This window comes from Amphiura filiformis, chromosome 18 (genome assembly GCF_039555335.1).
Source record: "Amphiura filiformis chromosome 18, Afil_fr2py, whole genome shotgun sequence".
In the NCBI taxonomy this organism is placed as follows: Eukaryota; Metazoa; Echinodermata; class Ophiuroidea; order Amphilepidida; family Amphiuridae; genus Amphiura; species Amphiura filiformis.
Genome location: NC_092645.1, coordinates 51159692 through 51187610, shown reverse-complemented (window position 1 = coordinate 51187610; position 27919 = coordinate 51159692). Strand labels below are relative to the sequence as shown.

Below are 27919 nucleotides of genomic sequence, written 5' to 3'. Positions count from 1 at the left end.
GGACAGTATTTATTTTGGGACATTAGAGCACATCAGACATATTGAATTGCATTCTGAATACGAAGAATGTCATTCTGATATCAAATAATTTTGGTTTTTTGAAATTCGCAATTTAATACACATTTTATGGCAAATCATTAAAAAATTTAATGATATTTTTGATATTTAACAGTACTCGAAGTAAACTTTATAAATCTGATGATTTATACTTAACGTGTATGTAGGTGGGATGAAATGCCGACGATCAATTGAAAATTTTGACCTTTCGTATTGAAGATATGGATTTTTTTCCCAAAACACCAAAAAAAATTAGGTCTTTTTGGGAAAAAAATCCATATCTTCAATATGAAAGGTCAATTCAATTGATCGTCGGCTTTTCCTCCCTGCTACATACACTTTAAGAATATATCATTAGATTTATATAATTTACTTCGAGGACTGTTATATATCAAAAATTTGAAAAATATCAAATTTTTATAATTTTGTCATGAAATTTGTATTATATTGTGATTTTCAAAAATGAAAATTATTTGATATCAGAAAGACATGCTTCGTATTCAGAATGCAATTCGATAGGTCTGAGGTGCTCTCATGTCCCACAAAAAATACTGTCGAAACGCAATAAACGCTCATTTTAGATCCCTTAAGGCACACTGAGATTTAGGTATACCGTAAAGACTCGATAGTTAGCATATGTGCTTACTATCGCATTACGATTCACTACCTGGAGAGAATTGATGAATTCCCTCCTGAGGTTCGTATCTGTCAATAAGTTGACCAGATCACAAGGATGTCATTATAGCTAGAGACAGTATACACAAATAGGTCAATGAGTTATATAAAAATGACTTTGTTATTTGGTTCCCAGGAAGTGAGTTTTGCCTGAGGCAGTTTGTGGTTAAATGTTGATTCCTCACTTCAAGAGTAATAGTAGAAGACTATCCTGTAGAGCTCGTGACCAAATCATAGAACAAAGATTTGAAAGTTATTTTGTGATCTTTGATTGATTCTGAATAAATTTAGCTTGGGCTCACCTCCTGAAACTTCCGGGCATTCCGGGGAGGGGTCAATCAAGGTAACATGGGGGTCAAATTTTCAGAATGCTCTAATTATGTCAAGTAATGTATAAAATTACTCGTATGGTCATGAGGATTCCAAAAATGTATAGTTTGTTATGTGTCAGACCTCTCAAGAGGGCGCTATGACAAAAAATGTTCAAAGGTCAACAACCTTTTTAAATTCTGATCATAGTTAACAACGTCTGATTTTGGTGTCTAATTATATGTTTTCTAGCATGAGAAATACAACTAAGCAAATTAAAAAAATATACAATGAACTTATGACCCTCTTTTGCAACATGGCTGCCAAAAGCACCCATATTGCAATTAGGAGGTCAATGGTTCCTTGTACAGTTTTTTAAATTGTGTAATTATATTTCTCATGCAAGAAAACATATAATTAGACACCAAAATTACCAAAATCAGACGTTGTTAACTATGGTCAGTATTCGAAAAGGTTGTTGACCTTTGAACATTTTTCGTCATAGCGCCCTCTTGAGAGGTCTTTCTAGAGTCTATGAGCAGTCCATGTTGATCGATTTTCCTATCCTCTTGAGGAGGTGTTTACAGAACCTTGAAATATTGAATTATGCTAAATATTTGCGACTTCGGAATGCCACAAAGGCATGTTCGAACGTCAATACAGAAAGTTTTACCTGATTTCACAGCCTCGTAGACTACTATTTCTATTTCTCACGTGTTTAATATTTTGTCACTCTAAAAAAGTTCCATTTTTAGGCGCAAAGACGTCTAGAGATACCATCCTTACATGTCTATATTCGATATCCATATTAATGGAAGCCATATTTTTACATTTTAACGAGTTAACGCCAGTTTTGGTACAAATTTGTACAAAAGTTGTTTGTCAGGTTGACCTTATTAGACCATCAGAAGATCATTGCCTCAATATTCTTTAGGTCACCCGTAAGTCCCACACCCAATAATCAATGCTACCAGGTTTGAGTTCACTAGTAGGGATAATTTCCGAAATTGGAATGGCTTCTATTTTACGAAATTTTAACCAAAGTTTGCACATACTCATACGTGGTCTCTTTCTGAACAAGTTCTGGCGACACACATAATTACATAATTATATTTTATAATTACACCGATTACATTTTCTACTGAATAATGTCATGTTGTTACAAGGCACGCTATGAGATTTAATAAATGTATAATTATTGCTATCAGCAATAAGGTAAAAATAATTTAGACTACGGCGTTTCATTGTGGTACCTTTCTTTAGGATATCACGGCGTATTCAAGTCTCATCGTACCACCACCATCCATAGGATCATACATTTTAGTTGGATCGGTCTGTTTGCTGAATGCCACTTCATACCGACAATAATTCACGAAATGCTCACAATTATTAGTCTTAACGTTGTAACCTGGTCGGGTATCCATGAATTTCTGGATTCGTTTGTTTACCTCATCTCTTTTTGCTGGCTTGAAGTACATCGCGTCGTCAGAGTTGTTGATTCTTGCTCTTGAGGTTGCGATTGTTTTGTACATGTCGCTCTGTATTATCTTTACTTTATCCGCCTTCTTTTTGCCGCTGGGGTTCTAAACATCGGTGAAATTGACGACAATATCATTTCCGATGTACAACGCCCAGTGCTGGTAGATGCTTAACCATCGATCCATCTCAATTCGATCTCCATAAACGGGGGAAAGCGTTTTGCCCGGGCGTACCCATTCCGATACCACACCTAATTTAGAAGATAAAAAAGCAAGAAGAAGGAAGAAAGGAAAAGAACGCGAAAGGAAGAAGGGAGAAGTTGAGTGAGAAAAAGAAAAGAAAAGAAAAGAAAAAGAGAGTCCGGGATGTGAGCGAGAGAAAAGACGGGGAAAAGGAAATAGAAAAGAAAAAGAAATAAGAAAGGAAGCGAATAAAAAGAATCAAATAAGCGGAATAGTTCTTAGATTGTTTTACGGGTTGTGTAAAACAATTTTGTGTGCACTGCTTGTGTAGGGTGAATAAACAAAGTACATGTTGCCCAAATGTGGGATGTGTTGTGACCCTTCCCTTTGTGCATGTTTACGTTGTACACATTGAATGGTATTGGTATATAAACGACATGTGTTGATTTTTTTTTTTTAAATTGATCTCTGCCCACAAAGAAACAATATTGCTCCAAAAACAATAGCGATCAAGCTTAAACTAGCCCCCGATAGTGAGCAGGGCCTGAAGAATGAGGGAAATTGAAGGGGTAAAATAATGAAAGGTTACGCATTCACCTTGCGTTTTTGCCCTGCGGGGCCATTGTATAATTGGAACTCCATTAGTTGCAATTCCTCACTATGGGAATTTCTGGCCTCAGCCATACCGGGCTTGTGGCCTTCATGGGTTTTTTTTTTTTGATACCGGCCCTCAGCCCGTCAGGGCTTAAAACATCAATGCCGCAAGCCCTGTATGGCTGAGGCCGGAAACTCTCATAATGAGGACTTGCAAGGTGAATGCGTAACCTTTCATTATTTTTCCCCCTTCACTTTCCCTCATTCGTCAGGTCCTGCCCTCTATTGGGGGCTAATTTATAGCTTGATCGCTATTGTTTTTGGAGCAATTAATGGAGTTCCTATATATAATGGCCCCGCAGGGCATGAAAGCAAGAGTAACCTTAATGTAACGTTGAACAACAGAGGGCGTCAATGTGTAGGCAATTCCAATAGAGAAAATAACAACCTGTATATAGTAGGTACTGTGTGCCTACATACCTTAGGCAAACAGCACATATTGCAAACGTTTGACAAACGCAGTTTGCAAACGTTTATCAAACGTTTATAGCCAAACGGTTTATAAACGAATAAGGAGCAAATGTCATGGATCAAATTGTTTGTCAAATGTTTTATTTTAATCATCTTTTATTTGTTTTACAAATTTTATTTTAGTAACATTTTTGGTCAAAAATGTGATTTATGGTAAAAAAAAATATGAATTTTGGTGAAAATATGATTTTATTTTATGTCAAAAATATAATTCTTGGTCAAAAAAATGTGATTTTTAGTCAAACTCAAAATATGATTTTTAGTCAAAAATGTGACTTTTGGTCAAAAATGTGATTTATAGTCAAAATTTTTGTTTGATGAAACTTTACAAACATCAGTTTGATGATTTTCTTGACAAAACGTAAGATAACTGTTTTAAAAAAGTTACTATTAAACAAATTATTAACAAAACGTATTTATTAAAAGTTTGCCAAACATTTGTTTAATTCATTTAATAAACATTGCTAATAAAACGTTTGTCAAACAATTGCCGATCACAATGTTTGTTAAACATTTATAGTCAAACGGTTTATAAACGGATTAAGGAGCCAAACGTTAAACATTTTCGTAAACGTTTGTGATCGCTAAATGTTTGTCAAACGTTTGGCGAAAACGGCAATGTACGTGTGAATTTCAACATAACTACCAAATATAAAGTTGATATCTCTTGGAAAATTTTACAAGAGCAAAATGAAAATTAGGGATTTTACTGTAGAAACCTATTGTGGGTCTCATTCCTCCATGGCCATTTTTAACTACCTACCTACCCCGGGTAAGGTGCTTGGGTAAAAAAATATTACTGCAGTGAGTGCATAGGGAAAGTCGTTAGGGCGTAAACATGCGCGATTTTTATGCCAAATGAAAAACCTTTTTGGGTTGGTACAACTCCCTTCGTAGAACTAAGGTTATAATATAGCCCCGGGGGAGTCACTCCCATTGAGGCCTGTACACCATCCGCGATAATCAACTTTTGAAAAGCACCCTAAACAAGGATTTAACCCTTGGCTAATACCCTAAACAGGGATTTTATTCCTTGCTTCAATTTTCTTTTCCTAAATTTCATTTCCGCGTATTAGCAATTGCAATTTTGCTACCCTTTTTTCCAATATTTCATATTTTTGACACCCAAAACGCTTTACGCGCGTATCGTGCTTACCCACGAAAAACTACCCTTTTTACGCGTTTTCATTATCGCGGATGGTGTACAGGCCACAATGGGAGTGACCCCCCCCCCGGAATATAGCTACCAACGGAAGAGCAATTTATATGAAAGTCATTTTTTAAATTATTTAAAAACATGAAACCATGTTGATTTGTCTGTTAATGTATATAGATATTAATGCAATTAAACATAAATGCTAATTATGCCATCAGTTAGGCTAAACAAAAAAAATGTTGTCTCAAAGCCCGCGCGCGCGTTCGCGTCCATGTCAGCTGAAACACTGAAAATTAATTTTTTATTTTTTCAAAAAGTTTTTTTTAATAGTTTTTTGCCGTAATATTATGAAATTCTGAGACAATTTGGAAGAAAAGTTACTTGATTCGATACTCGTTTGTTTAGGTATAAAACAATTGATGTTTGTACCTCAATTGTGTTTAATCAACCACAATTTCATACTGTGTACATTTGAACACTCGAAAATGACATCTTAGTTCAGAATTTTGTTTTAAAAAAATCTATAAAAAAAAATCTAAAAAAAACACCTCATTCCGAGGTTTCGTTTCGTTTTTGAAACTGCCATGGACTTTGAGACATACACGCTGTATCAAAATGATTGGTATATAATGTTGATTTGGAAGAGGCGGGATTTTCAAACAAACATCAAAATTGATGGGTACCAATCATTTTGATACACCCTGTAACATTATTTTTTTTAGCCTTATCCCTTTATTGTGACCAGATCGAGTATTACAGTTCAGATCAAAAATTTACTGCACTCTGCTTCCCAGCAGCAAACACGAATTTTTTTTCCGACATTATTCGCAAAGGATTAGAAAGGTTACTAAAAAAACCTTTTTATAACATTCAAAAACATTCTTTTAACTAACTGCAAAATATTCTAACATAATGTTATGTAAGTGATAACGAAATATTTTGCAAAAAATGCTTGCCAAAATATTTTACAATAACATTTTGAATCAAGTTTGGTTTGTGATTGTCAAATCCAAGGATACTCACATAAATTTTGGCTGATGGCTTCTTCAGAATGACCACTGGGGATCCACTTTACGTGAGTATCCTTGGATTTAAACAAAACTTGATTTAAACTTTCAATCCTACAAATGCATCTATTTCATGAATAACATTTTGACAAAAGTGGTGTTGTATAGTGTATTTTTATACCAAACGTTTTAAACGTTTCCATGACCTTCATGTTATTTTAATGTTATTTTAAAAACCTAAAAATATAACCCGTAAAAAATGTTTTGTGCTTGCTAGGAATTACTACGTGTCTCCTCTAACTTACCTTTATGCCCCAATTTCAAGTCCGTTGTTCTGCTTGTCCATGCTGGTCTAGCCATATTGCTATAATACCATAAAAGAGAGAAAGAGAAAATGATTACAACCATGCTTTTATTTTTATGTTTATCCACATCGTCGTCTGCTACCGTTTCTTTCGCCTTTTCGAATTCGACAGCATAACTGGGAACGGTTTTTGGTAGTGGTTCCTGTCCTCGCTTTTCTAAGGTCCAGGGTTCGAAACCCCGCTCCCAATGTGGCTTTATAATGTACTTTGTTTCCAGTCCATACTCGCTCTCGCAGGTTTTCTCCGGACACTATATTAAAGATGTTAATAATTATGCTGAGGAGAGGAACCGAGTCGGACGGGGAGCTGGGAAGAGACAGCTTTTAAATTACTTACCTGTATAGGAACGTCTTAAATGAATTCACAAAGAATTATTTCAAATTAGGTCAGGCGACCACCGTACATTTCCAATAGTTTTGTATTTTAAACCGAATTTATCGTCATGCAAATGCATATCAAATAGGCCTAGTGTGTCTAATGCTGACGTGTTAATGCAAATATGGGAAAATCCCACTCACGCAATGTTCCCGGCATTGTTGACATCGCCAACTCGTCATGTGACAACCCAGATCAATAAACCAGTCACCATCAGTTTGAAAAAGACACAGAGTCGTCGTGTCGAAAGCTCATGTAAGCGAACAAATTTAGTTGTGTGCAACGTTTTTTAAACTCTACCAATTAATTATTTTATGTTAAGCCTTCCAATATCTCAAATTGTGGTAAAAAAAAGTCAAATTTTGATATCTTTTGACCCATATTTTAAAACCGAGGAAAAAATTCTACAATTTGAGAAAAAGGTTAGTAATATTCTGTCTTAAAAACATAAATGAAGTTTTCATCGATTTGGAAATAAATTGGTGGACGAAAACAAATTGCCATGGAAAATCAAATTTGGCGCTTTTCTCAAAAACTGCTCATTTTTCAGAAATATGCTTGGATTCATCATTTCCTTTATGAAAATGTAGGCCTATGATTGTATGTACTTATCTTCATTTTTTAAAGATACAATACAAAACAATGTCTAAAAATTTCCCACTTAGACTGACCCTGCGTGCACCTTTAAAAGAAGAATAACATTAGCATGGTGTATTTTGTGGAAGATGGAACGTCTGAGCAGTGGAGCAAGTTCCAAATTAGTTTGCAAAAGTGAAATTATTCCACACTAATTGTGTGACCATTCTCTGTGATTGTGAATCCTTGGTGTTGTGTTTTCCCCTCGATAACCTATTATAGGTTATCGAGGGAAAATCAACTTAAAGCTTTTCAGTGCTACCTCCTGCTTCATGATGATATGCCAAATATTAAGCATATTATCCAATTGTGTAAGGAATCGTCAGGTGAGATTCCTTTCGACACATCCTTTGTCAACAGAGGAGGAACCTGCTATATTAATAGGCCTACCATTCTCGAACTAGAAGGCAATGCTCTTTTCATAGCCTATCAATCAATGGCAACATACTGCAGTTACTGTCCGTTTTCCTATACACAATACACAGTGCTCTCACCATTGACGCGTGACCTCTACAAATGATGTATGTTGGAAGAATGGGCACTTGACTAGTTAACATCACTGTGTGAAAAATAACCAGCAAATATTTAACTTATTCTCCAAACTTCTAGCAAATATATTTCTCTAACATGACCTAAAATTACAGCTAGGTTAGATGTTCAGAAATAGTCGCACTTTCGTAAAATATGAGTGAGGGCAAGGCATAGCTAGCTCATAGCTAGCCAACTCCCCGTGTTAATTGAATGGAGATTTGACCGAAAAAATTGAGCTATATTGGTAACGGACCGCTCAGTTCTGAAGGATGCCACAAAAAAACGGTGCAAGCTACATTTAAATTATTCTACGAAATTCTAGAAAATATAGTTTTGTAACATGTCCTAAATTTTTAGCTAATTTAGGTGTTTGGAAATAGTCGCACTTTTGTGTTTTTGGAAGGATATGTAAACGACAGATAACACCAAAAATATGAAGAAATTATTTCCAAACCGTGTTAAGTCAACAATCATTATGTTGCTCATTTTCAAGAATGCTGGTTAACAAAAAGCAAGTCATTGTCTCATTTCGTGAACAAAGCTCCACATACCATTGTTTCCTTCCGTTTCCTTTATAATCGGTTACCCAACTGAAGCTATAATACCAGCTTTATTGCGATGTCGCACATGTAAAACAGACACTTGTGCACAACCAGAGAAGATCCGATTTAATCAGTTGAGCTGTTTCAATGAGTGTTATCTTGGTTTAATAGCTTTCAATGGGGTTTAAGTCCTGCAAAGGTCGAGATGAATTCTACTGTAGACATGACTGCATCATGAAAGAAGACAATAACGTCCAGCCCCTCCTAAGGTATATGTAACCTCGGATTACGCTAGGATATGATCCCGGGTATATGGTGAAGGCAATATCCATGCTGATATCCATAAAGATGATATATCCAATGTAGTTGAGATAAAATTAAAAAAAAATAAAAATAACTTAAATACAGAGCAAGATTGGACTTACGATTACGAATCTGGTTTCAACGTCTACTGGATAAGTCGAGTTCTCAGAATTAATTCATTGAACCAAATTTGAAAACCGCCTGAAGAGTAAGAAATGATAACTATCAATATTTGAAACCTTAGTGCAAAGGTCTCTCACGCGCAGACTGCAAATGATTGTTTACACATGGTGCACACAGTCAATAAAATATTGCGATTGCACGAATAAAACAGTCCATTTTAAAAATAACATTATTATATTGCAAGTCTGATATGAAAATATGCCATTTGTTTCAATTGTTGTGTAAAAACCCGCTATGTCGAAAGCAGCTGCAGTAGTACGTGCTGTAAACAAGTCATATATTTCGCAATTCAAAGTGGAAAATACCGATGCAGTCATTCCCATCAAAAATAATTGCAATATTTAAGTCCAGATTTGCCAAAATCCAATTAATTTCAAATGTTTGATTTTAATATTAAATATGAAGGTGATTATGATAATAATATGGTACGCACACTCCCCCCTCCTCATGTCAAACCGAAAAAGTTCATTTTTTTCAAAAGCAAAATCCCTCAATCAGCCCTCTTTTGATGGAAAATTCACGAAACGGGCCCACTTTTTTTCTGTAAAAACGTTTGAATCAGCTGGCCCTTTTTGAATACATTTTATTCATTTTATTTTATGAGGTAAGAACAAAAATTCCAAGTATACTGTACATAGCATCCCAGTAAATACAAATATCTCTTCAGTTTTCTTCGTAACTTTTTAAGGGCTCACAGAGAACGTTAAAATGTCGACCAGGCGGTTATAAAAAAAAGGAAGGTTTTTATTACAAACTCTAATGGTGACCCGGAGGTCAAATTGCTAGAATTGTACATTAAACACACCTAAACAGACACAATGCAATTTGCAGGCAGCAGCTTAATCAGCGTCAATATTGCAACATTGAAACAAACAACTATACAAACATCAAACCAAACCCAACCCCATCCCCCAGTAGGCAATGAGGACAAAGTGCCTTGCCCAAGGACACAACACGTTGGCACGAGCGGGGCTCGAACTCGCAACCTATGGATTATGACTCGGGCGTCTTATCCATTCGGCCACACGTGCTCCCAAAAAGGTTTTCACATCATTTTACAATGTTTTCAAGTTTGTGAGAGCACAATAATGGTCATATGTTGTACGAAGTCTTGTTCTTAACACTAAATTTGTGACCAGATCTGATCACTCAGGCCAAAGTTGGGAATTTTTAAAATTGACTTGCTATCATTACTAAACTCAACCAATAAAGTATCGAAACGATTATAGATGGTCAGATATATCGGGAACTGAAATATATAGCAAAAACGTATTTAATGTATATAAAGCGCAGTTTTCTCCTGCGCATTTTGATACCTCTTTTGTTGCTCTACGATATCATTTGGTCGAGGTATGGGCGCTTGAGTGGCTTCAAGTCGGATTTTGAAAGTTGCACTTAGCTCCTATTCAAGCCAAATGCGTTTGTTGTGTACACACACACCCCCACACACAAAATCAAGATAAAGGACACCGATGTGCTCTGTTTATTTAACCATGAACTTTACTTTATTTTACTCCTTCGACTTCCAACTTCAATACTTGCTACCCTTTACTTATCTCTGACTTATCTCATGAACTATTTCTGCTAACATCCCAATACTTGGTGTGCACACCATCACACATATTCATTTGAATTTGGCGGACAAAAGCAATGGTCATTTATTGGTCACAGTACAACGTATTTGGCTTGAAAAGGAGCTAAGTGCAACTTTCAAAATCCGACTTGAAGCCACTCAAGCGCCCATAACTCGACCAAATGATATCGTAGAGCAACAAAAGAGGTATCAAAATGCGCAGCAGAAAACTGTGCTTTATATACATTAAATACGTTTTTGCTATATATTTCAGTTCCCGATATATCTGACCATCTATAATCGTTTCGATACTTTATTGGTTGAGTTTATAAACCTGCTCAGTACTTAAACTTGAAAAATGTTGAATCCTCAGGTCTCTTAAATACTTGGTTGTAATGTTGTGAACATTTTTTATGTCAATTTTCTTATGTTTTTTATTGTTTTTTCTCCTCACTTTTTGCCTATATCTCAGTTTCATTATTGCCGACTTTAGCCTGATTGGATCAGATCTGCATCTGGTCACATTTGATGATTTGTCTTCCGTTTCCCCTTTAAATCAAAAAACAACTATAGGCCTGTACATCTCAAACGAACAAAACTATTTATATATTTTCTAAAAGCTTATATTTCAAGGAATCCTGGGGTGAAATGATGTTGGTATATACTTTGGTATAAATGAGATGAGTAAAACATCCCAATTGGTGACAATTAATTCCTATTCAAATCGGAGGAATTACAATTTGAACACTAGATGACCCGTGACCTCGGATGGTATCTGCTTGTTTTTTACATACTAGTATCTTCACGCAACCAAATTTAGTAACAGCAAGTATTTGCCCAATCGAGCCATTTCTGGAAATTTCATAAAAATTGTGCAGATGACCCTGTGACCTTTGACCAACCTTGGATATGATCTCTTTCTTCCGGATGACAAAATTAGATTTTAAGTATTCTTGCATCTTATTCGACCTTCAGATGACCCTTGACCTCAACATCCTTTACGTCACCGCAAGTCCCCCAAACAATGATCATTGGTACCAGGTTTGAGTTAACTAGCAGTGCTACTTTTGGAAATTGGAATGATGTCTATTTTACTAAACTTTAATTTTAGCACATACTCATATACATACGAACAGAAAAAGTGTTTGCCTAACGTAGCCTCTTTCTGAACAAGTTCGGGCGAGACAACAAGACACATAATAATAATTCAAAAATTAAATTCATAACATTTTCTATTGAGTAATTTTATGTTGTTACTTAAGGCACACTGGGATTTAGGTATACCGTAAAGACTCGATAGTTATGTGCTTACTATTGAGCGCTTTTGAAAACATGAAATTGTAAAGTCCGGCGCCTTACCAAATGCGCTAGTGGGGCCTGAGATGAGACACACATTTGCAAGTGTACTTGTTCGTATATAACTATGTGTATCGGTTTTAATAGCGCACGGTTGTTTGATGTGGTCATTTATTAATTTTTCTAACAAAACATTATATAATTGTCAATTCTAGACCTAAATAATACCAACAGCTATCGTACTAATAAACTGTATATACACATTATAATTTGTGGCAATTTTTAACATATACTTTCGTTTCTATATCAAATTATTCATTGTTTTCTGGTTTTTTTTTGTGGTAATTTTTATTCTATAAACAGTACATCTGTGTGCAAATTGATGGCGCTATTTTATTTTAAATTCTAATTAGTCAAATAATATGAGTTAAATCTTACATTTTATGATAAAAAGTGTTTTGAAAATTTCCTTGTCATTTGGTAGTGTTTTTGCTGATGTTCTAATACCAGTATACAAGTGTCAACCCCTTGTAAAGATGCAAACAAGATTTAAGATAAATTGCGCCATCAATGTTCAGCTTTTCTTAAAAATAACTCTGTTTTATATGCCATCAAACAACCGTGAGCGCTCGATAGTAAGCCATCATGCAGTTATTGTTAACTACATGTATGCACACAACACAATAAGCAATTGAACCCTACTGGTAGCGCCGTGTTGTAGCTATTGAGGACGAACTAGTTAGTATCATATATCAAAAAGTATAAAAGCTATGATTTTAGTACTTTTTCTCTGTTTCAAATACTTATTCTTTTCCAAATATCTGAATCTTCAACCCGGTACAAGCTTTAATAACGGGGGAACATACATTTTTATTAAAAAGAAATCCTACTATCTATCCAAACTCGCCGTGTTATTCCAATGCACATTTTACTTCACCGGGCAGCCATTTTTTGATCGTATTTTGAATATTGGCGTCATAAAACCGTCATAGGTACAAATTTAGTACTTTCTGTCAATCAATAATAGCTTATTCTCTACATGTCAATCTTTAAATAATTGGCATAGTCCTTATAATAACGGTACTCCGCCTTGATGAGTAAATGACAGCAAATAGCTGCAAACCAGTGAAAAATATCCCAAAACTCGATCAGTGGGGCTCCGTTATCGATTATCGATTGGATTAGTCGTCCGTAGCGGACAATTCGGTCGCTCATTGGATCAATATTATCAGGTGGTAATAAATTTGCATTGGACAATAGATTACTATATAATGGTTTAGTACGGCGGGGTTATGGCTGGAAAGGTCACGGTGAATTCGCCGTGGACGTAAGTGCACTATGCACATATGCTAACTATTGATTTTTAACGGTATTCATTCATATTCATTTATTTTCCATCATGAAAACACAATAAAATTACAAATAAATACAGCAAACAATAGATGGGAGCTGGTGCAGCTAAAAGCATAGTAATGAATGACAATTGTATAGGGGAGCAGCAATGCTCAATAAAACACATAACCAATTCCTGCAACCTTACATCTTGCATCTGCGGAGTCTCACAACGCTATGCGTCGAAAGCATGGGGATAGTTACATTAAGGGGTCTGGTCATTTTCAAGCAATATGAGGGAAAATGCAAGGAATCTAAAATGTTTACTATGAGTTTTTGCCTAAAAAATTATCAAAAGGTGCAAAATTAATGGCGGAAATAAGAGGGAAGTCTTTGGATTAATATTTCGCATTCAATTTTAGCAGATAGGAAATCCTTTGAATAGGCTTGTACACGTAGCGATGTATTTCAGCCCACGCACTTTTAGGAGGGAAGTCATTTCGAGCAGTCCGTGTTGATCAATTTTCCTATCCTTTTGAGGAGCTGTTTACAGAACCTTGAAATATTGAATTATGCTAGATATTTGCGACTTCGGAATTCACGAAGGCATGTTCGAACCTCGTCAATACAGAACATTTTACCTGATTTCGCAGCCTCGTAGAGACTTAGACTACTATTTCTCACTTGTTTAATATTTTGTGACTCTAAATCCAACAAAGTTCCATTTTTAGGCGAAAAGACGTCTAGAGATACCATCCTTACATGTCTATATTCGATTTCTGGTAATACAATAAACCAATTTTGAAATATCAATTTTTTGATACCATATTTTTACATTTTAACGAGTTAACGCCAGTTTTGGTACAAATTTGTCAGTTTTACCGAAGTTGCTTGTCAGGTTGACCTCATTCGACCATCAGAAGATTATTGACTTCAATATCCTTTAGGTCATCCGTAAGTCCCTCACCCAATAATCAATACTACCAGGTTTGAGTACACCAGTAGTGCCATACTTTCCGAAATTGGACTGGCATCTATTTATATTGTAACGAAAGTTAGCACATACTCATACTAACGGACAAAAAAGTTAACCTGTAGTCTCTTTCTGAACAAGTTCTGGCGACACACATTACATAATTATATTTTATAATTACACCGATTACATTTTCTACTGGATAATGTCATGTTGTTACAAGGCACGCTATGAGATTTAATAAATGTATAATTATTGCTATCAGCAATAAAGTAAAACTAATTTAGACTACGGCGTATTCAAGTTTCATTATTGTAGCACCTTTCTTAGGATACCACGGCGTATTCAAGTCTCATCGTACCACCACCGTTGTTAGGATTGTAGAGGGTTACAGCTGGATCGGCCTGTTTGCTGAATGCCACTTCATACCGACAATAGTTCACGAAATGCTCACAATTGTTAGTTTTAACGTTGTAACCTGGTCGGGTATCCATGAATTTCTGGATTCGTTTGTTGACCTCATCTCTATTTGCTGGCTTGAAGTATTTCGCGTCATCCGCGTTGTTGATTCTTGCTGATGAGGTGGCGATTGTTTTGTTCATGTCGCTCTGGATTATCTTCACTTTATCCGCTTTCTTTTTGCCGCTGGGGTTCTCAACATCGGTGAAATTGACGACAATGTCATTTCCAATGTACAACGCCCAGTGTTGGTAGACACCTAGCCAACGATTCATCTCAATTCGATCTCCATAAACCGGTGAAAGCTTTTTGCCCGAGCTTACCCATTCTGATACCACACCTAATTTGGAAAATAAAGAAAGCAAGAAGAATAAAGCAAAAGGAAGAATGAAACAGAAAAGGAAGCGAATAACAATAATCAAACACGCAGAATAGTTCTTAGGTTGTCGTTGTACGACTGGGTTCGGTAGAAGAAATTTGGGTCAATTATAGGGCCTAGACAATTTTGTGTGCACTGCTTGTACAGAGTGACAAAAACAAAGTTCATGTTGCCCAAATGTGACCTGCCACAACGAAATGACTATAAAGTCGCAAGTAGGTAGTGTTGCGAGTCGTACTTGACTCAAGGTCAAAATCACCTTTTACCCAAATTCACACGAATGCACACCACAAATACACTGTTTGATTAAGCTAACAAAAGCTAAGTCTTTAATTGAAAACAGAGTATGATTGGTACATATAATAACAATATCGCATATACAATAAAATCACACAATGACAGGTTTACTCTATCAGTACTTAACCAGCTGTCTTCTTGTTGGTGATCCTAGAGTTCTTGTAATGTTCTGGACGACTGATGTAATATATCCTTATTCACTTGTCCTGCGAAAATCAGCAAAATCCAGTGTACACTTGCGTAACTTATAAATATCCTTGCGTATGAAATCCTCACACAAAAATGGCGTTGCTTTCTCCAAACCGTTATCTCCTTGCGCTGCTTTCTCCAAACTTAACTCCTTGCGCTGCTTTCTCCAAACTTGGTGCTATTCCCAGCTTTCACACAATATCTTCAGGAAGCAGGACTGCGATGCAGTTGTCCCCACTTATGCACATATCAAATGCAACCCCGGCCCCTGGGGACCCGGGGATGGTCCGGGACTTGACATCATGTGACCCGGGATTTGACTCGAAATGTGTCCCGGGGAGCCGGTGTTGGCGGGACTGGTATAAGACTTGACGTCAGCCAAACCCCGGGAAATTGGGCTGGGATTTACCTGGGGAGGCCGGGATTATGTTGTAACTTACCCGGGGTTTTCCAACCAGTAAAATGGGCCGTGAACATGGCCGTGGTTTGCAAGTAAGGATGCCCACATTTATGGGCCGGTGAATCCTATCACTTGGCCGTACTTGAGCCGTGGATGTATATTAATAATCCACTGAGTCGTCACATTAATGTTACTCATATATATAAATCCATTCCAAAAACAAAATCTTGGCTATTGTTTCCATATTTTGCAGTAGGCTATGTATCTGCTATAAAGTTTAGCATGTTTAACCAGACCACACTGGCTTCTTGACATGCACGTGAAAACTGCTAATTGCTATATGCTTATTTATCTAAATGTATTGGTTTCTATTTTTTTACGTTAGTTTTTAACCACCAGCCGAGAGTAAAGTTTTAAATTGTTAGGCCTACACTCAAAAACAACACTGACCGTGATAATAAAAGAATCCATGATACTTTTGTGACATCTGCAATCGACTGCTACATGGCCATAATACTTAATAGAAGGCTATCCAGGTAGTGTACAAGTCATGTTCTTTATAAATTCTAGAGCTGTTTTTTTTTCTTCTTTAAAAAAACAATTATAGGTGTATGATATAAAAATTGAATTCAATGTCTTGTGTTAATATACAGATTTTCAAAACTGCATTATATTTTCATGTTGGAGGGTTTAACAATATCATTATTCCCAAATAGTTGAAAAGAATGTTTTGAATAATATCCGCCCATGGCAACCTCGTGAAACAAAATATTAATAACTAGTGCGCCAAAAGTTTGATAGATGGTCATTTGATTTTAAACAAGATACAAGGTAGGCCTATTTGGATGGGGTATGGGCCTTTACAGAATAGCCTCATTATAATTGAAGTTGCATTTTGGATTGACATCAAAAAAATCATATATAGGCCTATAATATAATGTTTATGCAAAGATCGAACATTCGCCACTCCCGTATCCTGGACAGATATAAATGCAGTGATTTGTTTCGTTCATATCTTTGATGTTTGTAAACATATAGACCTACATGTAGGCCCTATATCAATATGATATTCCTACAAGCATGCATATTGAAGACATACCTGCCGAATTTTGAGCCCGCATGACAAGATTGCCGCGATATTGAAACCATATTAAGATCCAGGCCTATATCCAATGCTCAGGGCCGGGAACTTGGACCGAGGAATACCCGGGGTTTGCATCGGTTTGCATAGGATATTCGCCCCGGGGGGCCGGGGAGTGGCTGAGAGTTTTGCCCGGGTGGGTCCGGGACTGGCCAGGTGTTTACCCGGGACTTGAACTTTTAAACCCAAAATCCACGGCCCACGACCCGGCCATCCCCGGGTCCCCAGGGGCCGGGGTTGCATTTGATATGTGCATTATATTGACAGTTACGTTGAATCAAAACACCAGACTTCAGCAAGTCGACAGAAGAATATATATTCCTTTCTTGGAAGAAGTACGTTCTTTGACGTATTCTAGATCTTATCCGACAACACTGGCAAATAGTAGTACTTTGACTACGTAAAATATTTGCAATTTCCTTTCTTTGAAGTAATTGGACTGTAAGCATGTTAGCTAGCTAGCCCAGATCAACACTATAAACTGTCTCAATAATAAAGGCTATTGCAGCCTGTCAGATATGTATCCAGATGATTATTGAAACCTTTTCCATAAAGTCCGACACAATCCGCAGTAGACCCTATGTCTTACTTTGGTCCATTTTCGTAGCTCCGAAATAATAACCATAATTTCAGTCAAAGCTGAACTTGTAGCCTTGTAGGAATCATCCATGGCCACACTTTGTAATACTCTCTGAGTACCCAGCTTAATTATAATTGCTCTCATTTTTGAGAGGTAACTACACCAACCACATATTACAATCACATCGATACAGGTCTGCCTAGAATTATTACCAGCAAGATGTTTTAAAGGAAACCATTTGGGATTTCCCAAAGTTTACATTACATCACTTCCTGTGGGTTTTTCCCACTATTTCAGTTCACTTTGCTATCTCAGGGGATGTTCCCCTTGGCATAAATAGTCTTCATAAATGATGATGTCATTTCCATTATAGGGGATTTCCAGAAAAGTCATAATAAACAAACTGTTGCATGATTATACAGGTAACTTCCCCTATTTCATGAAATACAATTATACAGGGTACATCACAGTAGTTTCGGTTTGAGACATCCTGGCTGACTGAGTTGATTTTTTTTGTTTGCTGCACACTTAGAGTTTGTTCAAGCTAGAACTATTTCTGTATGTTCTTTGTGAATAACGGAGTAGTGCCTTTCGAATCTACCTACTGCGACTACGCTCATTTCGTGGTAGAAGGTCAACTAATGTACAACCAAATCAAAAGTTGATATCTCTTGGAATAATTTTACAAGAGCAAAATGAAAATTGTGGATCTTACTGTAAACCTATCCCCGGCTATATGATCATTTTTTCATGAGCGGCCCTCTCCCGGGTGCTGGGCTAGAACTTTATATCACTAAAATGAGCGCAAAGGGTGGATCTACGATTAGCTTAAGTCGTTTGGGCGTAAATATGCCCATTTTTTATGCCGGATGATAGGGTTATGAAAGCATTAAAAATATATATTTCTGTTAATGTGTATTAGATATTAATGTAGATAAACATAAATGTATGCTAATTGTGCCCCTTTCCCTTCATTGTTACCAGAGTGTTTTTACTCAGATGAGATGTTTACTATACCAACTCCGCCTACCTCACAGGTCTTCTAACTTACCGTAATTCCCCAATTGCAAGTCCGTTGTTCTGCTTGTATAGGCTGGTCTCGCCATATTGCTGTTGATAGAATAAAAGAGAGAAAGAGAAAAAGAAAATAATTCCAACGATGTCTTTATTTTGATAATGTTTAGATCCAAAAAAATTTCGGGTTCCCCCCTCAAAATGCCCATTTGAGCTATCGGCTCACCTAGTTACTAGATTGACTATTTAATTGTAAGTAATGGTACATTACAACGCACATAGTTTGTAATATATTTTATTAAACTTCTTGGAAAAGGGACAAAACATGGTAAAACCGACAAAACACGGAAAGCCACAAGAAAACAAAGAAACCAACGAACACAACACGGAAAGTGACATTTGATAAAAACGGAATTTTAAAAGTACAGCTCAACTTACCGTACTTTGCCTAACCAGACAGTCCATGCCAAAATTGTTACTACACCTTTACATTTCATCTCTTTTTGATGTCTGTCATTTTGAACATCACACTTGAAAGATGTATGCTATGTAGAAACTTTATTTTGCAATTTCATAATTTGCATATTATTAGCATATTTGCAAGAAAAAACATGAAAATCAATAAATACCTATATTTTTCACAATTTCAATATTTTATTAGAAATTAAGCATGTAGGCCGTTTGTTATGACTTGATGAATGAAGCTGTTAAACAGATTTTGATATTTTTGCTTATTTTTCCTTTTTGCCCCAAAATGTGTAAAAATCAACATTTTTGGATGACCTATATTTTCTTTGAATATTTATCAAATTTCTTAATTTAGGTATAATACAGTGCAGAAAAAGATGTCAACAAAATCTGTTAAAACAGATTTCCAATAAATTGTACCATTTTCCAATTTGGGTTAAATTTTCATGCGCGGGATATTTGAAACATAAAATGAAAACATGTCCATTGCACTTTTTCCTCGAGATGTACTATAATATCAAGGTTACGGATATATTATAATCCCTTCTTATCTTCACTGATCCATCAGATACCTATTGTTATGAATGATCAATGAAAAGGTTCAGAACTGAGCTACTAATGGTCTGTCAAGTATCTATAGTTATTTTCATGACTGTGTCAACTCAAAAATCATGCAAGGTCGAATGTAGGAAAAGTATGATCAGTTGAGCTGTAGAAAACGGAAAACGTATGGCTCTACTTTATATTTATATGCATTTGGTTTCCAGTCCAGGCGCTCTCACAGCTTTTCTCTGACACAATAAATTATAAAGTATTAACAATTTGCCAGCGAAGCGTTACGTGTTGTACTCCGATTATCACCTTGTCCACTGGATCACGCTTTTGAGTTCTGCACCACGATCGAAATGATCGCAACACAAAGTCTATGGCATTAGCATGTACTACCAATTCCAAAAGGTGCGTGATCCAGTTATAGGTCTGTCACACTACGACGGACTGGATCAACGTACATCACCGAATACAAAAATATTTTATTCGGTGGAAAAATCACCAGTCCGGCAGAAGATTCGGTGGGATTTTGGGTCCGATTCCCGTTCGTCTCTCTATGCGTTGTGGCCGCTAATAATCCTGCAGGCGTCTTATATCCGATCGTTCAACGTCCGACAAATGACCGGATTTGGGGGTCCGATTCTCGTTCGTTTCTATATGCGTTGTGGCCGCTAATAATCCTGCAGGCGTCTTATATTCGATCGTTCAACGTCCGACAAATGACCGGAATTGGGGGTCAACGTCCGACAAATGTGCGGATTTGGGGTCCGATTCCCGTTCGTCTCTCTATGCGTTGTGGTCGCTAATAATCCTGCAGGCGTTTTATATTCAATCGTTCAACGTCCGACAAATGACCGGCGAATCCGTGGCATGTGGCACCAACAGGGACGTCCACCCTATCAGAAAAGTGGGGAGGAGAGGGTGTTTGAAAGGGTTTTGACCCCTTAGAGGCAGTGACGTAGCAAGCACTTTTTCAGAGGGTGAAAAAAGTGGGGAAAGAAAACTTTTAAGGGGGAAAACTTTGACGAAAATGGTCAAATATTGGCTAATAAGTACAAAAGGGCTACAAATCTGATATATCAGGGTAACCAGCGTCCGGGGCAATAGAGGTGAGAAACCTTTGGACAATGAAGGCCCAATTGAAGCCATTTGTCATTTTTTGGATCAATTTTAGCACTATTATTGGATACTATTTTAGTTTGAAACAGCCGCAAATTGGTACTGGTGAAACGAAAGCCTAATTGAAGCCATTGAAAAGTTTTCACCATTATTGTATAATATAAACAATTGTTTTAAAAATAACACGTGGATGTCCATAGCAGAAGCAAAAAGGAAGACTTGCCCATTCCAATTGAAGCCATTTGCATGGGGACTGTAGGGCCTATTTACATTATTAGGCCTAGTTTAGTTTCAAAAATGGAAATTTGGAAAATTGTTTTTGGTGCATCATTTTTACACTATTATTGCCTTAAACAAAAAACAAAGAAGGCCCGAACTGAATTTGCAAAATTTAAAATGTTACACTGACACTTAGATATAAGACTTCAGACTCGTAATTTCATGTAAAGCATGCATGGATTGATATGTTAAAGTCAGTAATAGACCTAAGTCCGTCTTAAATACTAGTACTGACTTTGGTGACAAAATGTCACGGGCCCTACATATCGACGGGCCGGCAGTAATTTTCACAGGCTTTTGGGCCAAGGAACCACATTTAAGCACTGCCTATAATAATCACAGGCCTATACTTAGGCTTACTATGTACTATCCTGGGCCTACTCAATAACGTACAATTTAACCTTTTCCATGTTTTCTCTTCTTTTGTCTTTCTTGTCAATCACTAAGAATTTGATATTGCGTCCTCTACCCTTCAGAAAGTGCCCCTCCCTCAATACTACTTACATGCATAGGCCTACTAAATTAGGTGCAATTTAACTTTTCTCTTCTCTTCTCTCTTCAATTTTTCTCACTTTCTTTTCTTTTTTCTCTCCTTTCCCCCTTTTTTCTACTTGTCAGTGAATAAAGTACTGGGGGAAATATGATATTGCGTCACACACCCTTCAGAAAGCCCCCCCCCCCTGATTGATGCACATGTTCGCCATAGGCCTACATCCGGCACAAGCGCCTGCGAAACCTTGCAAATACCTGCGGTATATAAACGAAAGAATAACGAACAAACCCAGGGTATTATACAGAACAGTACGAACACACATCGGACAACTTCCGAACATGTGTATTCGGCACACTCCGTTTCAAGTTTTGTGCATGCACAAAACTTGAAACGTATTGTCGACGGACTAAACAAACATCACCTAACACGAAACGCATTTGGCGGATAATAGCAGGACATATGAAGAACATAAAACGAACATTGACGAACACTAACGGATTTGCTAAAATACCATCCGTTTCTTATACGGAAGACCGATCCGGTGTAGTGTGACACTAACACGGTCTGGGTCAACGTACATCACCGAATGCAAAAATATGCTATCCGGTGATGAAGACCTCACAGGAACGTATTTGCAACGAACACGGGCCGAGTGCAACGAACAAAGAACGAACATGAACGAAAGGAGAGCGAACAAACTCCGGCCATATGCAGCACCATACGAACACACATCGGATAAATACCGAACATGTGTATTCGGTACACCCCGTTTCAAGTTTTGTGCATGCACAAAACTTGCCGACGGACTTAACGAACATCACCTAACACGAAACGCATTTGGCGGATGATAGCAGGACATATAAAGAACATAAAACGATCATTGACGAACAACAACGGATTTACTAAAATATCATCCGTTTCTTGTACGGAAGACCTATTCGGTGTAGTGTGACAGGCGCATTACCAGGGAGTTATGTAACCACTCTGGCGAATTAGCCTGAGAAGATAAGCTGGACAGGGAGCTGGGAAGAGTCAGAGACAGTTTACTATGACATAACATTAAGGGATCTAGAATGAGCGTTTATTGCGTTTCGACAGTATTTTTTGAGGGACATGAGAGCACCTCAGACCTATCGAATTGCATTCTAAATACGAAGCATGTCTTTCTGATATCAAATAATTTTCATTTTTGAAAATCACAATATAATACAAATTTTATGACAAATTATAAAAATTAAATATTTTTCAAATTTTTGATATATAACAGCGCTCGAAATAAGACGCGTCCTTGCGTCAAATACCCGTGAAAATAGCACGGACCCGCAAATTTCCTACGGTACGGGTCTGCGTGACCCGTAAAAATGGAACCAACCGAAGAGCAGAAAGTCCTAGTTTTGTTGTTCCACTGGAAAATCTGATTCACATAATACGTACAGCTCCTTGAGTACGCTTTCATTTTAGTTTACCATCAAGTTTTCAACCCGGATCGCCGTAGCTAATTCTCTCTCTTGAAATTTCAAAGGCAAGGGTCCGTGGACTCTTGGATTTTTGTTCTTATTTTGAGGCCTGTATATAACAGTCCTCGAAGTAATTATATAAATCTAATGATATATTCTTAAAGTGTATGTAGCTGGGAGGAAAAGCCGACGGTCAATTGAAAATTTTGACCTTTCATATTGAAGATATGGATTTTTTCCCAAAAGACCTATTTTTTTTTGGTGTTTTGGGGAAAAAATCCATATCTCCAATACGAAAGGTCAACATTTTCGATTGATCGTCGGCTTTTCATCCCACCTACATACACTTTAAGTATAAATCATCAGATTTGTAAAGTTTACTTCGAGTACTGTTAAATATCAAAAATATCAATTTTAATGATTTGCCATAAAATGTGTATTAAATTGCGAATTTCAAAAATCAAAATTATTTCATATCAGAAGGACATTCTTCGTATTCAGAATGCAATTCGATATGTCTGATGTGCTCTAATGTCCCAAAATAAATACTGTCCAAACGTTCATACCCCAGCCCTTAAAAAGGTGTCAAAATCTGAATTTATTAATTTTACGATCCTCTGGATGAGCAAATCACTGAATAGGCCTCCAAATTACTTACCTGTAATAATGAACTTATTAAAGTGAAGAGCGCAAATGAACTCACAAAGAAATGCAAATTATATAAAATTCGACCAGGCGATCACCGTATATTTCTAATATTTTTTTCTTCTGCTGAATTTATCGTCATGCAAATTGCCTATAAACATGATAAATAGTGTGTCTGGGAAAATCCCACTCACGTAATGTTGAACAATAAGGTCACGAACAGTTCCATTACGTTAATACATATATGTGACCCGGCAGCACAAATGAGCCGTAAATTCCCTAAATTGTATTCTGAGTTACGGTGTAAAATGTGTACGAAGGTCATATTCATCGGTAACTTAAGCTGGCCCGACATCCGTCTCATTTCAATAGTCAAAAACTAATCAATAATCCTATTGTTGAAGTGGATAATAAGCTTCTACCTTAGATGGCTATAGAACTTGTAATAGCTCTGGTCTTTGTTTGCTTATATTGCTAAATCCTGTTCAAGTGGTGGGTTACCAGGCATTGTATTTTGTACAGGTATGCATAACCAACAATTAACAATGAGAGAACTTTCTTAAACCTCGATGATTTGAAATGACCGCCAATTATGACTGTTTGATATTTATTGCCAACAATGTGGAAAAAGAGACACATGTAAAAACGTAAACCGCTATAATTTTGTTGAAGGAGCAAAGTTTAACAAACCATAACCCCGCTTCTGGATATCGTTTGAAGTCAAATGATATACCATTTTAAGTTTATGGTGTTTATTTTTTAAACACGAAATAAAACAAAATTGACCGGGGGAGGAATTTACGGCTCATTCGCCGTGGACGGTCATACGTACGTTTTAGTATAAATATGGCGTTGGAACAGCTCGATCATGCATTACGTCACGTGTAACGTGTAAAGTCATTAATAAGTAATAATTGTCATTTTTCATATCATGTCAAATTGAAACAAGATTGTTTTTCTCCTATGGCCTACATTTAAAAGTTTTCATTTCAGTAGAAAAGTTAGATTCAAATTTTCTAGTAGGCAAGTGTTACCAACAGATGTAACCCTTGGTCTTCTGCTTCTTATGGCCTTGTTGATCAAAGAAAATACTGACCATGTCACGTTTCAATACGGGATTATGGAAACAATAACCACTGGTGAAGATAATTACAATTTTGATTGATCAATTATCATATGTTTTGACCTCTCCATATTCACGAAAAAAAAGACTAATTAAATGAGGGCCGAAAACATGAAAATAAAAAAATTAAGATTTTTTAATGGGCTACCCTCCCATTTGGTACATTATGGTTAAAAAACATCTGATGAAAAAAATATACGTTTTGAACAAATTTTAGAGGCCCCTTACAGAAATGTTGTGTGTGAAGTCAGTGTGATTTTTGAGGTGAATCTTTTACTCTTTGTTTTTACTTTCAAAAACTCAGATGGATGCCACAATGTCACATATTTTGGACATGACAAATTTCTTTTTATAATCATGGATATCTGTAAGAATAAAGTTAAAGATTCGTCAAAAAGCACACACAACTGAAACTCCTTGTTGGGGGAGTGCAGCTTTTAAACACATGTGCTTTTATTCCTGTTACTTGTTTGAATTATTCATTACTATAAATATTCAGTTGACCACTTGCACACCTGAAACCAATTACTGATTCAATAAAATTGAATTGAATTGAATTGATCTGATTCTAACCATTAAGAAATGCAGATACAAACTAAATTCAGAGCAAGGCCTAAAAAAATGTTCAGTTTGCCACTCCAGTTCAATTGCCTGGTAGTATAATGCCACAGTACACAATATATAGCAAACATAAGATTTTTTTTTCAAATGGCTAACTACTCACTGGCTGTTGAATATACTGCTGTCACCCCATTTTTCCCTTTTTACAAATTTTTTATTGATTAGATTATTTTATCCCGAATTTTCTTTGACAATTATGTTACAAATTCAAATAACTCTCTGATGACACAAGTTTTTAAGGAAATATTTCAGATAAATATATTACTTTTTAGTATTTTGTTGAAATTAGTTGAAACCACCAATGACTTTATGTACAAAATTAGAATGCTCGGTAGGGACCTCTAAAATTGATTCAAAACGTATAATATTTTTCATGCGATGTTTTTTAACCATAATGTACCAAATGAGAGGGTAGCCCATTAAACAATCTATTAAAAAAAATCAGATTCACCCTAATGGAATAGAATTTAAGGCAATAGAATTTTGTTGCAACTTTCAAATCTTGAGTTATTTTCATTTATATGTACGTTGCGACATCAATATTGGGACCATTGCAACAAATAAGGTGTAACAATGCCCATAAATAAATTCTGCTTCGAATGCATATCGAAAATTTAGCATACGATCAACCGTTTTGGAATAATGGCCATTCATGATTAAAGAAAGTGTGAGAAAGAGCAAAGATTGAACTTACGAATGTGGTTACAACGTCTACTGGATAAGTCGAGTTCTCGGTATCAATGAATGGTTTTTTATGTCGAAATAAGTGTTCAAACACTGGCTGAAGAGTTACTATACTGTAACTAAACCAACGTTTAAAAATATCTAAAGCCTTACTTCTACAATAAATGATATTTTAAAATATCAGTTTGAAACCTTAGTGCGTAGGTCTCTCACACGCCGACTGCATATAGTTGTGCACACTTAAGTCAATAAAATATGGTGATTGCATGAACAAAACATTCCGTTCTAAAAATAACATTATTATATTGCAAGGCTGATATGATAATACCATTTGTTTCAATTGTTGTGGGAAACCCCGCCATATCGTCAGCTGTAGGGGTTATGTAAACAAATCGTTTATTTCACAATTCAAAGTGGAAAATCCCATTGCCATAAAAAATTAATCTATATAATTTTATGGAGGCATTTTGTGAAATAAAAAGTCAATGTTGACTTGTGACCCCATACATTATTTCTTAGCATTTCTCTATGATCACATACGCATATGCCTAACCTTTTGTGTTTTAAACAACACATGTAAAAATTATATCGCACACTTGATTACGTAACAGCATTAGCATAAAATCAATGGTCTACAGTCACTGGCTGAAATGTGTCGTTTTTATTTATGGAAATAAGAGGCTGAAATGAGTTATGGCATTAACGCATCAACATCAGCTATCATCAGCTTAACATATCTCGAGATTAAAACAAGTAAATTGAACAGAACAAATTAACGGTATGTTAAATTTAAATTTAATTGCATGTAATATGAAGGTATTAATTCTGGTATTTTGGTCTAAATACAGTTGTTTAGCAAGATACGGCTTTTGAAAGGATTGGATACATATATTATGCTCCATACAACCCCCCCCCATGTTGACGCCTGAATATGGGTTTCGGATCAAATTAACCTCATATTTGCCCATTTTAACCCCAAAAGTGCAAATTTTCGCGCGCTTCGCGAGCATTTATTCCGCTTTTGCACCATATTTCACCAGTTTAGCTTCAAAATAGCAAAATATATATATTGACCTTAGCTAGTGCCAATGGGGTCCTCAATGATTTTAAGTTCAAGGTCATTCAGGGGGTAAAACATGGTTGATTTCTTAAAATCCCTTTAAAATTCACCATTTGCTGCTTATTAAGTGCTGTGATCATCAGAATAATAATAAAAAGGACACTAGCATTGTGTGTATAATATATTGCAATCAGATTTGTGTTCAACATTGAGGAAGGGTCTGTTTTGGGTTCTATTAGGGGGTAAAATGATTAAGTTTGTCCAATTTGGACAACGATGTAAAATATGATGGAGGTCATTTCAAGATCATTCGAGGTCATTTTAAGGTCACCAGAGGTCAAGCGAAGGTCAAAATGGGTCAAATTCAAAAGTTTGTTTAATTTGAATGAAAATTAGTATATGATCTTGATGTGATTCAAAATATGATGGAGGTCATTTCAAGGTCATTAGAGTCATTTCAAGGTCACGGCTAGACTTCGTGTTCTTATAAGGCCGCAATAATATCTAGTTATTTTTCTTCTTTCTGTCAACATTTGACATAATTTGCTCTAGCTCCTTCATTAGACCGATTGTTACCAAACGTGGGGCATAAGCTCTACTACCCTAGCCTTTACATTTGTCATGACCCATTAATTTTGCGGTCAAATGTCACGCAAGAATAATGTAGACTAAAAATGCGATTTTTACCCAAAATATTTTTTCTCCTACAGATTACATGGTACAGTAATGAGATTTGTACATTGACCTTGGTTATAGCCGGGGCCTACGGGGTCCTCACATATTTGGGATCAAAGGTCATTAAGGGTGTATTTTTGGCACATAACCAAATACCTTCAAAATGATTCTTATGGTACAGATGTGCG

General features: G+C 36.3%; 1 protein-coding gene and 1 long non-coding RNA gene across 2 annotated transcripts; both read right to left on the bottom strand.

Moving 5' to 3' along the window:
• Positions 1-521: 521 nt before the first annotated feature.
• Positions 522-6831, bottom strand: LOC140138785 (uncharacterized). The gene is made up of 3 exons (XR_011857061.1): positions 6692-6831; positions 6296-6354; positions 522-2770 (listed from the first exon to the last, which is right to left on the bottom strand). It is a non-coding gene; the product is annotated as an uncharacterized lncRNA (long non-coding RNA).
• A 4895-nt stretch (positions 6832-11726) lies between these two features.
• On the bottom strand, positions 11727-26222 carry LOC140138784 (phospholipase A and acyltransferase 2-like). Its single transcript, XM_072160553.1, has 3 exons — positions 26007-26222; positions 18596-18654; positions 11727-14898 (listed from the first exon to the last, which is right to left on the bottom strand). The coding sequence occupies exons 2-3, from the start codon at positions 18648-18650 to the stop codon at positions 14426-14428; spliced, it is 528 nt and encodes a 175-aa protein (XP_072016654.1). The 5' UTR covers positions 18651-18654; positions 26007-26222; the 3' UTR covers positions 11727-14425.
• Between the last annotated feature and the right edge of the window lie 1697 nt (positions 26223-27919).